The 12,329-nt window shown below is 41.0% G+C and overlaps 1 protein-coding gene and 1 long non-coding RNA gene across 13 annotated transcripts in view; one reads left to right on the top strand and one right to left on the bottom strand.

Annotated features, from left to right (window-relative positions):
• The window catches only part of NPAS3 (neuronal PAS domain protein 3), an 858,964-nt gene that overhangs the window by 123,233 nt on the left and 723,402 nt on the right, over positions 1–12,329 (bottom strand). For all 8 annotated transcript variants that reach the window (XM_045059780.1, XM_045059781.1, XM_045059782.1 and 5 more), the window contains one exon: positions 6,065–6,239. In XM_045059780.1, coding sequence (XP_044915715.1) covers positions 6,065–6,239 — 175 coding nt within the window. The remainder of the gene's footprint in view (positions 1–6,064; positions 6,240–12,329) is intronic.
• Positions 1–12,329, top strand: part of LOC123386043 — a 217,736-nt gene that overhangs the window by 193,501 nt on the left and 11,906 nt on the right. The gene's annotated exons all lie outside the window — the stretch shown is intronic.

The following is a 12,329-nucleotide window of genomic DNA, read 5'->3' as shown; positions in this document are numbered from 1 at the left end:
TATGTAATTTTTTGGATAAAAGCTGAATTTATGCATAAGTGATGATCTCTTTGGGTTATGAAAAGATTCGTTTTGGTTAGGCTGCTTTCTGACTACTAGATTGGACACATACATGTGCACATGGGCATTAACAGGAGGCAGGCCAGTTTTGGCTAATTGCGAACTAGTCTGGATCATGGCTACGGCTACAGTAGAGATGCATTTTATATGCGATTCATCAGAGATAACTGTGGTACATTATCTGGTGGATTTATCTTTGCTTATATTGTATGAATATGGAAAGGAATTAAATGTGTGTTTACAGTTTGATAAACATTCAACATAAATTATACATTTTAATTTCATTTATTAGTTGGGGACCATGGAAAGCAGAAATTTCATTGCAGGCAAACTGCCATTCAGATTGAAGGATTAGCAGTTTCCTGAAAAAGTACGCATACTGCAAAACAAAATTCATTTCCATCTCAAGTGAGTCACCACATGGTTTGTAGTTACTTGGTGTAGTCAGAGTTTTAGAAAGGCAAAAGTAGAAAGTAACTCACGCTAGTGACTATACGGTTTGTATATTACACTTCTAGTGGATCCAACATTGCCATCAAGAGTAAACCTAGTGCTAATAAACGTCTTACGTTCGACAACTTGAATGTTGTGGTCACCACACAAATTATTAAGCTGTTGATGTCTAAAAGAACTCGGTCTGGTCTTTTAGCATTAGCATGCGGAGCCGTCTCCATGATATTATCTTACCATATAACGACTTCAAAAATCTCACAGAGATTAATGGTGATAACATAATTCCAGAAAGTTGCCACTCTATATGTAGAAATATATTGGCAATAAAAACCAGTCACTGTGTGCCTTTCCCCAGTAGGGGATCTCTCACTTTTCTTTGATTTTTAAAGGCTTCAGATCAATAACTGGAGTGACATTATTAACAGCTCCCTCAACACCTTGGCCAGCGCTAATATTAAATCCATTACACCTTCTGTTTGACATTTGCAGTACAGCAGAAAGTGCTGTAGATACAGTCACATTGTCTGGGGACTGAGGTTGGATGTGGGGTTGGTAAGATGGTTTCCCTTGCCTGACTTCTAAATTCAGTTCATTGATAGGAAACTTGAACAACAACAACAACAAAAAGAATCAAAGAACATCACCCCACCCCCACCAATAGTACATTAGATGGTAAATAATTCACCCTTAAAAGTACAAGTGTATCTCATATCTAAGCAGTTTTTGAAACAAAATAGCAACCTGATCCTCAGATAAATTTTTACATTCATTATTGTTACTCCTAACTGTTTATTCCTCTAATTACATCACTTATTGTGAACGCTGTCTAATGAATTCTGAGGAATTGTGTTCCTGTAGAATCAAGTGCTGATCAAATTTACCACAGCACAGACGCATAAGTAGAAAATGCAGATTATTTCCATGCAGGCAAGTACTCAACTGCTTCAGTTCTGCTTGTCTTTAAAATATTCAGGATACAGAGGAGGCATAATAGCGTAAAGATCATACTATGAGATGATGATGTTAACCCCCCCATAACAGGGTAGGTCTGCCTGAAACTTGAGACAGAGCGCAGTAACCTCTACGTTAGACAATCAATGGTTAACCATGCTGCTATAGTTATTCTTGACCAAAAGTACTGTCTCATACATTTTGCTAAATTGTCTAAATCCTGGTGCAGTATCGATTTCTCTCTCTATGAGCTCGTACCCATTCAATAAGCTGCAAGAACCTCTTGTCCTGGCTGAATTCCCTCTGAAGCAGGGCCCAGGTATGTTACTCCCGCCAGGGCTCCTACAGTTGGGACTTGATTGTTAGCTAGTGGGAAACAAACCATTGGAGACAGAAAGGACATTTTATGTTAAAGTGAGAGACGGGACAGAGAAAGTTGCCTGGGAGGTTAAGTGGAAAGGCAGATTACCAGAAGCCTGTATGTTATCTTATTTCAGACAGAGACCCTGCTCCCCCCCCCCCCCCCCCAACCACTACATACTTATATATGTACACAGGAATAGAAGATCTGGAAAGATAGGAAACATAGAACGCACATGAACAGTGGTCATTTTGGGGTAGTGGGATTTTTGGTGGTCTCTATTCTTTTCTGCATTCTCTAAACTTTTTACAATGAGTTAATTTTATAATTAGAAACAAAGAATAAAGCCCAATTTTACGACCTCACTTAAGGAAAATAACACTTTCAGAATAAGGAGATTTTTAAAGTTCCTCCAGATTTTTTGAAGGAGCTGCTCTTCTGTTTATTAAACACTTAAAAGACGCAGCACTGAGATGTGTTAAGAGAAAAAGATAGCACTCATAATCCCAAGATTACAGAATCATTGAAAGTAATGAAAAGATACACGCAGATCTGGAAAAAGAAAAGGTCCCATCAGGTCCCAGAGGTTGTATGCTCCCCCTGTCCCCTGTTTTCAGGAGCCTCAGGTTGATACCAGCTCTTCCCAAATGTTTAGACCTACATAGGCAGGCACTCCAGAACGGTCTAACTTTTCAAACAAGGCCTCTCATGTATTTTTCCTCTGCCTGCTTTAAGATTTCTCTAAAAGAAATACCGTATTTACTTCAACTATGACTAACGATGCATACATATCAAATATTTATTTGGGTTTCCAATAGTCAAGAGATTACTCCTCTCCTCCTCCTCCCCCCCCCCCCCCCCCCCGCCCCGGCCATTATCTTGAGACTGGTTCAGGATAAGACAGTCACAGGGCTGGGAGTTCAAAGAAACAGAATTCTTATTACGGCACAGTATCACTGCCTGTTAGGCTGGTTTAGTCACTTATTTCCTTTTATTATAATGCCAAATGTTATTTAGATTTCAGTCATTTAGTAATGCTACACTGAACACATCAGGGCTTCTGAAGAAGTCCATACCTTCATTTTCATAATCACCACATATTGATATCCCCTTTCCAACAAAATTACACTACTATTTAAAAAAGAATCTGTGTTTCATCATCGTTTAAAAGATTACGATGCAATGAACAAGTCTTCAAAAATGTCCCCTCATATTATTAAGAATTAGGAAATCTTGTTAAAATTCCTTCAGCCTGTAAGAAACATAAGCAGCTTTGGGATATAGTGCCTGACATGAACTTTTTAAGTAATTCCCTTGGAGCAGTGATCTGCATTAGTGAAGATATTTAGTTAAAGGTAGCACCTTGAGCTGCTTTTCAGTATTTGAGCAGTCAGTCTAATTGCCTTTTAAGCCTAAGGTTGAAAATAACCAAGGCTACAGATTTTTAAGGCAAAGTAAGTTTCACATTTTGTAATAGTAAGAGATAGACTCTTCATCAAGGAAGAGGAACCCTTCTTACACGACTGTTGCTAATGAGCCCCGGCTGTTAAGAAATGTAGAAAGCAGAATTTTCAATTTTACTAGTTAGGATGGCTCAAAGAAGGCTGGGAGGGCCAGGGAAAGAAACCAAGGAGATTGTCAATCACACTTGAATGTTGAACGACACAGTAACTTTAAAGGAGATATGTTATTCTTCTAATATCCAGAATTAAAAGATTCTAAGTGGGAACTGAGTTCTAACAGTGTGCCTAGAGTTGTTTTATGTATCCTGGGGCTTCGTGGAAGGCACGGGATTGATCAGAGTTCTTATAATCAATCTTAAACCAGTTTGATTTTGACCTGACCTCGAGATATCCCTGCAGAACTGGTTTACAGGCTGTGGTTTGTTTTTTTTCTCCCGATCAAAATCTTTTCCAAGTGACAAGTTACTTACCCTTAACATGTGTTTGGGGAGACATGAAGCTCAATATGAATCAACAGTGTGACCTGGCTGCCAAGAGGACCTAATTCAACCTTAGGTTGTCTCAAGAAAAGTACAGTAGGCTAAACTGTGAAAGAGGACTGCCCCCTCTGCTTTCTCCTAGTCAGAATACATCTAGAGGACTTCACTGAGTTCTCAGAGGGTCACTAACAAACGGAAGCGCAGCTGGGGGTGGGTGACTAGGGTGGTGGGGGTCTTAGGAACATGCCACTGAAAACGGTTGTAGGATTCCATGCTGTTTGACCTGAAAAGGAGAAGGAAGCCAGGAGGGAGGGAGGGAGAATCTGGTATATCTGACTTCACGTATTTGAGAGGCTAAGATGGTGAGGAAGCAGATTTGAAATGAGATCTGAAATGAGATCCCCAGAGGACAGATGTGGGGTCAGTGGGAGCCAAGTTAGATTTTGGCTCCATATTCAGAGAACTTTCTCTTGGAACTGTGCACCAGTGGGCGGGGGGCAGCCTTGAGGTGTCTGAGCTTCCTACTGGGGCAGAAGGTTAGCCCTTGGTTTTGACAGAGAGGGAAGGCTGCCCAGGGGGAAGGCTGGAGATCTTCTCAACTTGAGAGTTTGTCAGTCAGGGAAACAAGGGTTTTATAAACTTGAACTCTTACACACTGAGTGTGGACAGTCCTGAGCTGCCAGGTTTCCCAATCCATCATCCAGAAAGGAAGAGTAAAAACCTATTTTCATGTGCTGCTTCTCAAATCTGCCCAGATAGGAATATTCTAATGACCAAAAGCAGTTTGAATGATCTCACTGACATATCTATTCGGTGAAGTCAGTGAGCAACGCTAGAAGAATGTATGACTTCCCTGTGAACGAATTATTTTCATTTGTAAATGGCCAAGGGTAGTCTCAAATACTCTCTCTTCTCATGTCTGGTGCTCATTGGAGAAAGAGGCTCATCAGTGCTGCAGAATGGTGTCCTAGAAGCTGCAGATAACTTAGCCAAGGAAACATGAATTGATTTTAGATGGAATCAACATATTTCCAAACAGGTAAATAGGTTATTTTTTCCCCCCCTCTGTGTGAGCAAACATACTGTGGTTATTTTTAAGCAGGTCAAATTTAAGTATTTTCTTAGAATTATTTTAGTATTAATCTTAAGACAGGTTTTTTTCCCCATGTTTCTTTCTACAAAACCAGTTTGCGTTGCAAAGCTGTTTTAAAACAACATATCAAGTAAAGTACAAGCATCTTTAAAGAGTGCAAAAATAATTTCCCAAGTAAGCAAATAAAACTTTGCACTTCAAATCAGGCCTTGATTCATTAAAAATCTTAAACTTCTCATGAGAAAAATTAACATTTAAACCACTGCTGCTTGGCCAAGCACTCCACCACACAAGAATATGAAATATCTCCTCTAAAAAAGTACAAAAAGGACAAAACCACAAATGTGGAACTTCAATTAATTTAAAGCCCCAATCAGCAAAGAATAAATCCTTCGCAGATCTAATTACCAGCGCTCTCGGAAGACCCAGGCCGACCAGCCAATCTTCCCCGTGTTTGAACAGCTTGATGAACTAGGGGACTGATGGATATCAAGTCATTTTGTTTAATTTATAAATGGATTTTCCCCTAATACTTAAATTATCATCAGTACAACACAATGAAAATGGGAACATTCTGAATGCAAAGTCTATAAGAGTCCTGGAAGGAATCCCAATGAGGAATGTCACCTCTGTTCATTCCTCTATACAATTGATCTAATTAAATACTGAGGGTGGAAAGGCAGTTTAAAATGTAGCCATTTCTGTTTTCTTTTTAGCCTTAATTTATCTGTTCACATCTTTCAAGTACCTTCTGATGCTTACAAAAAAAAAAAAAGAAAGAAACCAAGATTTCTGCAAGTCCCTAATATTTTTAATTCTCTACAAGCTAATATTCAAGGAACCTTTATTATAGATTTTGCTGAATAATAAATAAATGCATTACATTTAGCCATGGTGACAATAAAAGGAAGAGGGCTTTCCAAATCTGAACCTTTTCCCTCTAGTAATTTGAAAGAGAAACTAAAGGAACTAGTACCTTCTCTATGTATTGTTCAACTGAAATTAGATCTCAGGATTATACTTATTAAAATGTCTCCTTATTTTCAAATCTCTTCCTTATTTAATTACTGCATGGGACAGAAAGCTGCATGGAATTGTTAAATACCATTAGACCTATTTATAGTCTCTTCACACGGGCAACTCGAGTGCAATCGTTGGCAAAGGTCCTGCCCACCATCCCACACGATGGAATCGCAATTCCCACCTGGCTCAGGGGTCTCCGACTGGGAGGAGGAAGATGCTGAGCTGGCCCCATCCTCAGCGGTGCCCTGCGAGAGGAGACCCCGCCCAGGCGGGAGCTTCATGCCCAGCTGCTCTGCCATCTCCACGTGGTCCCCTGGGTGGACATAGTCAAAGACGCTGCTGCCTGTCAGCTCCACCTAGAGGGGGAAGAGAAAGGGTGGAAAGAAAGGTGTCACAGCTTCTCCGTTTTCAAATTCAGCATGGTTGTGATTCAGATCTTGAGCGGAAAAGGAAATATGTGCAGACCCCAGAAACCATCCTGGTTCTCAGTCTTTATCCTTAAGTGCTTAGGGATTCTTGAAGTTGAAAGACAAAGGTTGTTTCTGTAGGTCTTTAGTTAGCGATTGTTGAGCCCAGTTTTTTCGCATGTACTGTTGTTTGCATAAAGCCAAAACATTCTGGGAAATGTGGATGAGTCTGCCTCTCTCGTTCAGCTGTTTTATCCATGCATCATCAAATACTTGCATGTTTGATGTCAACCGGATGATTGACTGAATCCTACGGTTTTCTTATTGAGAAGTTTGGGCTTTGTAGAGAAACAGCCAGAGATAGCGGATGAGTATTTTCCTTAAAATACACAGAATTCCAAGATGTGTATTTATACATATCAGCTTTTTTTCTACATAAAATTTAGATGGAAGAAGTGCTGCTTACAAATAGATGCAAAGGCACCATGTTTTCATTAAATATTACTCATTAGTTTGGTATCGTATGGAGAATCTTCCATGCGAAAGAGGTCAGCTGGGGTCTGAACCCACCATTTTTTTTTTCCTGCCAGTATCAGCTTGTCTTGCCTTCACTCCAATAAGATACACGGTACAAATCTCCTTGAGGGAGAAAATGTTTTATTTTGTATACTTTTTGTATCAGGTTGATTCTACAGGTAGGGAATGAACAACAGATATCAGAAGGGGGTCAGCTGAAATGGAGGCACTGCCTTATTTCCATGCTGTGAGGCGTGGCCCCTGTCTAGCTTGTATGCTGTTCTAAGAAGTTGTGTGCTAAGGGATTGGCTTTACCTCTGTACTCTTCTGATGGTATAATTCTTACCTCCTTCCAAGAAGAGCAGTAACGCTCCTAAAATAACATTGGGTTACAGCTACTATGACAGGGAGAGATGTGTCAGCAACTGAACAAGAAAAAGCTCTTTCCTGGGTCCCTGATGGGTTTCCCTAGTCCTCGGGGGTTTAATGGTCTCAGGCCAGCTATGATGCACCCACGTGCCAGAAGTTCAGACTCTCCTGTTTCTTGGTGGATATGTCCCTACAACTCCTTGCTACCTCATCTCCCTTTCCTGGGGGATTTGCAGCATCCCTCCAAATTCCACCTGAGAGCCTACACTCTTTCTTCCAAGAAGGAAGGTCAGCAGTGGGCGAACTGTCACAGAGAGCATAATGCCCGGAGCAATTATTATCCCCAGAACTCCAAGTCCCAGCAAAACGATCACATCTACTCCCGGACACCATTTGATTAAAATCGTAACAGGCTACCCATCTTCAACATCTATCAATTAACGGAGGTATAGCCAGAAAAATGGAAGGCTAAATTCAGTTTGGTTAATAGCTATTCCTGAAAAGGCTCGCATAACTTTTACCGAAAATGAGGTACTTTCTCTTTGCTATTAAATTACACTCTCCTACTGTATTACCCGACTACTGACTCCATCATTTTACAATAACTATTTCCTCCATTTGATATTGTTACAGAGCGTAAATCAGGATTCATAAGTGATCAGTTCCTACCCTCTGGGAGGGAGGGATTACATGGAAATAATCCCTTTAATGTGCGCCTTGCCTCTAAGCATTTCACACAGCAATAAATGGGTAAACTGACTTTGAGCAATTAAGAAATTAAATGAAACTAATAAAATGTGTGTTTTAATATTTCTTGATGGTTATTTTGTTTGGGGATTAGTGAATATGAGGAAGTCACTCTCATTTTGCACGGAGTCCGACTGCAGCACTTTAATAAATATTTCTGTCACTTCGCAAACTCCGAGTCTTCCTTTAATACTGCAATGTGCCTTTTGGCACAGACCACAGATTGTGATAAGATGACAACACAGGTGGGAGATTAATAGATTTTTTAGGGGTGCTGGCTACTGAATATTCATGCAAGTCAGTCTTACGGCGAGGAGGAGTAGGCCGCTGTCTCCACAGCCTGCTTTGCTCGGGTGTGCAGGCATTTCCTTTCCACGATAGAATGGATGTGCCACGTACAGCACAGCTAGAGCAAGACTGAGTCACAGTGTGCTGTGTCACCGTCCTCCAGTGACCCCAAGGGATCTTCCACCAGGATACCCCGAAGCCTAATAGTGGACAAAGACTATGATAGGATCAAATTCTCTCTGTATGTGTCACACTCAAGGTCACACAGCGTAAGGGAAAGTACAAACTACTTGGGGTCCTAACTTGACTTGGAGATGAGAATCTTTTCCTCCTGTGCTGTGTAACCTTGGACCATTCATTTAATCCCTGGGTTTTTACTTTCCTACTTAGAGTTGGCATTTAAGTGGCTGTCCTGCCACTCTGTATGATTCTGGGGGGCACCACTCACGTCGGATTCTACATAGAGGGCCCCCCCCCACCGCCACCTCCCTGGGAGTGTCACTCCTTGGGAATGGTGTAAGGCGGGGGCCCTAAGAGCTGAGTTGAAAACAAGACTTGCTCGACCTGTCTAGGGCCTGAGTTTGAAAATCGAGTGAAACCATGCAGAAGAAATTACTTTTTAAGAAACAAGCAACAAAATAAATGCCTGCTGTTGTTGCTGCTGTTTGGCGGATAAGAAAGGACGGCACCCAGACACACATACTCCTACCTACCTGTGGTGAGGCGTTCTTACGGTGTGTGTGTGTGGGGGGGGGGGGGCTTTGGGACATGGCTTTAATCAGAGGGTGCAGCAGGAGTGATGCCCGCTTTGAGACTCAACTACAGCACTAACACTATGGGTAGCTACCGACCGCCGTGTACAAGTCCCTTCCATACTTTTCTTTGACTCTTCCTCATAACCCTCTCTTGAACTGTTTCGGTAATTCCCATTTCATAGAAGAACCTGAAGAGTAGAAAAGGCTGATGGCGGAGGTAGAATTTGGTTCCAAGTCTGCCTTGACATCCTACCACTTCTCGGATAGTGTGTCTACAGTCAGAGAGGCTGAGCAGGGACCTCTGAGCTCCTCCCATCCTTTAGCTTTACTCTGTTGAGAACACTGAGCGCCATGGGGGCGGCAGGCCAGGGGCAGGCAGCCCGCTCAACCCCATAGCTGAGGAGGCTTTGCCTTCAGACTCTTAGGCCAAAAAAAGATGAGAAAGCAGGTGTACTAAACTGAAAACGATAAAACTGAAAACGATACGGGGCTCGACAAAACTCTATGGGCCTTGAGTCCTCCTCCTTACATCTGTCTAGCACTTTCTTTTTTCTTCAGTATTTTTTTTTCTTTTCCTTTTCTTTTAGATAGAGCAAGTGAGTGGGAAAGGAGAAGAGGGGGAGAGAGAGAATCTCAAGCAGGCCCCACACTCGGCACGGAGCCCAACACGGTGCTCCACCCCATGACCCTGGGATCATGACCCGAGCTGAAATCAAGAGTCTCACACTTAACTGCCTGAGCTACCCAGGCGCCTCTGTCTAGCATTTTTAATATTCCTCACACTGCTTTTCAATTCACTTTATTAGATTTTAGAGCTGGAAGAGACCTTACAAACCGTCCATTAATACCCTCTTATTTAATAGGTGAGAAGTTAAAAACGCTTGTTCAAATTTACCCAGCTGTTTGCTGGTAGAAGTAGGGCGGTAAGCCCAGCTGGCTAACTCAGTTAACCACTTTTCTCACCCCTTGTCTGCTTTCCTCTCTTAGGAAGGCCGGCTAGAACTCACCTGCCACTAAATTCTGTGTCGCAAAATACACCACAGGAGCCAAGACTGGGGATCTTTTACTTGGGAAACAGACATTACTTCATGTTACCTTGAAATAGGAAAAATAAATACAGCTCCAATCCAATGGTACTATAGTTAATTAGGTATCTTCACATCCTCAGTTACCAACTCTTCCAAAACTTGCCTGCTGAGAACTAGGACTAGTGTCTTACACACAGTAGCTCTACAACAAATGTTTGCTGAATGAATAAAAGATAGACATTGAGGCCTGTGCTTGATTCGAACAAGTGTAGGATGGTTCTTTTATATTATTCATGGCATGATTATTATAACATTTGCCCTGCAAAATGAGGTGCCATATATAGCACCATAATATATTTATTTCCAGTAAGTATTTATTGAATGCATTGAGACTTCTGCCTTCTTCTGTAAAAGGCAACTGAGCTTAATGGAGGACAGAACTATAAAAATGCCAGGAAAATACAGGTTTTAAGGAACTCTTTAATACAGCCATCTTTTGTAACCCCCTCTCTGCAATCTATGACAGAGCTGTGGTTAGCCGGTTATCCAAATGTTCACATAGTTTCATGAAGTATCCTTTCAAGTTAATGGTAGAAATTCGGAGAAATTTTATTTTATATCAATTATGACCTACATAATGGAAAGGTATACCTTTGTGCTCTTCTGATTAGTGCAAACTGCATTGTGAGGCAAATATGAGACACTCTTCATTTTCTAGTAAGTCCGATCACCTTATGTGGTGGTAAAAAAAAAAAAAAAGTTTATTAAACTCAAGCACAGACCCAGGGGACTTTGAGATGTTTCTCTAACCTAAGAAGGAAAAGTAAGCAGTGATGTTTTCAACCTTGCTCACTCAGCCCATCTTTACTCCAGCTTTGTGACGCTGAGAGAGAAATTCTCTCACATTGCTTAGTGTGTTAGAAAACAGCTAAGAATGTGTAAGGGGCAGGAGAGAGCCAATGAGTAATAAGCAGTCAGATCCAGGAACAGCATTTCACTTAAGTTCCTTTCTCCCTGTGCTTCCCCACTCAAAGCTACCATAGATTCCTCCAGAAAAGACTGTAGCAACTAGTGACATCTGCATAGTCAAGCTAAACCATGGCTTTCCTCAAATTTAATTCACATTCTGTTAGCTTGCATGCAATTTGCACACTAGACACAGTTGATTTGGTAACTCTGAAGTTTCCTGGAAAAAAATGTAAATATATTATACAGTGGTTTCAGTTGACTTTTCCATGTAGGGTCACTGTACCCTGCTGGTAGATAGGACGGGGGACTAATTTGTCTTCTCATACATCAAGCAAGCATGTCAATAGCCTTCGCTTGGCCCCCTGGGGTGAGCAAATACTTTTTAAGTACAGCGATGTACTAACAGTGCAACTCATTGAATTCGGTGCCCCTTTGACTGAGATGGCTGGGTACATATGAGGAACAGGTAGCAATGTTGCCAGTCATCTCCATAGTGGAACAGCTTAAGGAAGATGCTTCTTTCTTTCTTTAAAAATATTTCAGTCTTAAGAATAACACAGCGTTCATTTTTAGCACATAAAAAATATCACTTAAAACCTGCCATTTAACATACAATTTCCTAAACCTTTTGTAATTTTTTTTGTTTTTAAAGAGATTTTTGAGAGCATTGAGATTGCTGGGAGGACTGGAGGCATTTTGGGTTCAGCCCTTTTTCCAGAGTGCTTTGCAGCTGGGGCCCACTCCTACAGAGGATGGCAGCAAAATTGGGACAGAAGGTCAGACCGGAGAGAAAAATATGTTAGTGGCAAGTGGTTTGGAGAATGAACTCCCAGGTTAGGCTTTCAGATCTACTGTAAGACCCTGGTTAGAAAATACCCAGGATAAGATGGAAATTCTATCTCAGCATGGCAGGTTAGGATTTGTAGTTTTTTGGGGGTCCCATTTATATTATTGAGGGATAATAAAGTGATAAAAGAATAAAATATAATAAGATGTGATAGCTTGATTAGCATAGGTTTTCTTTGGATTTACTGGTATCTTAATGCCATCTTCATAACTTCCTACGTATTGCAGAACTCTACTGAATATTTATGAACTGTTTTGACAGCAACTTGATGTTCTTTACTGCTCTGTCTCATTCTATGTATTTGCTGACTTATCTGAAGAAAAACGCATAAAAGCATTGGGTCTGTTACAGAAATACATGTATAAATTAGTAGAACAAGAAGAAAGAAAGGTTCTATATCAGAACTATGAGGTAGAATGAAACATCCTTGCAATGTCATCAAATAAGAAAACGAATCCAACTCTCTTCTTACAGATATGTTAACAGAGCTCTCCCTTAGAAGAATTTGAGCTAAAAGATA

Source organism: Felis catus, chromosome B3 (assembly GCF_018350175.1).
Source record: "Felis catus isolate Fca126 chromosome B3, F.catus_Fca126_mat1.0, whole genome shotgun sequence".
Classification (NCBI taxonomy): domain Eukaryota; kingdom Metazoa; phylum Chordata; class Mammalia; order Carnivora; family Felidae; genus Felis; species Felis catus.
This window is presented reverse-complemented; position numbering and strand designations above follow the sequence as displayed.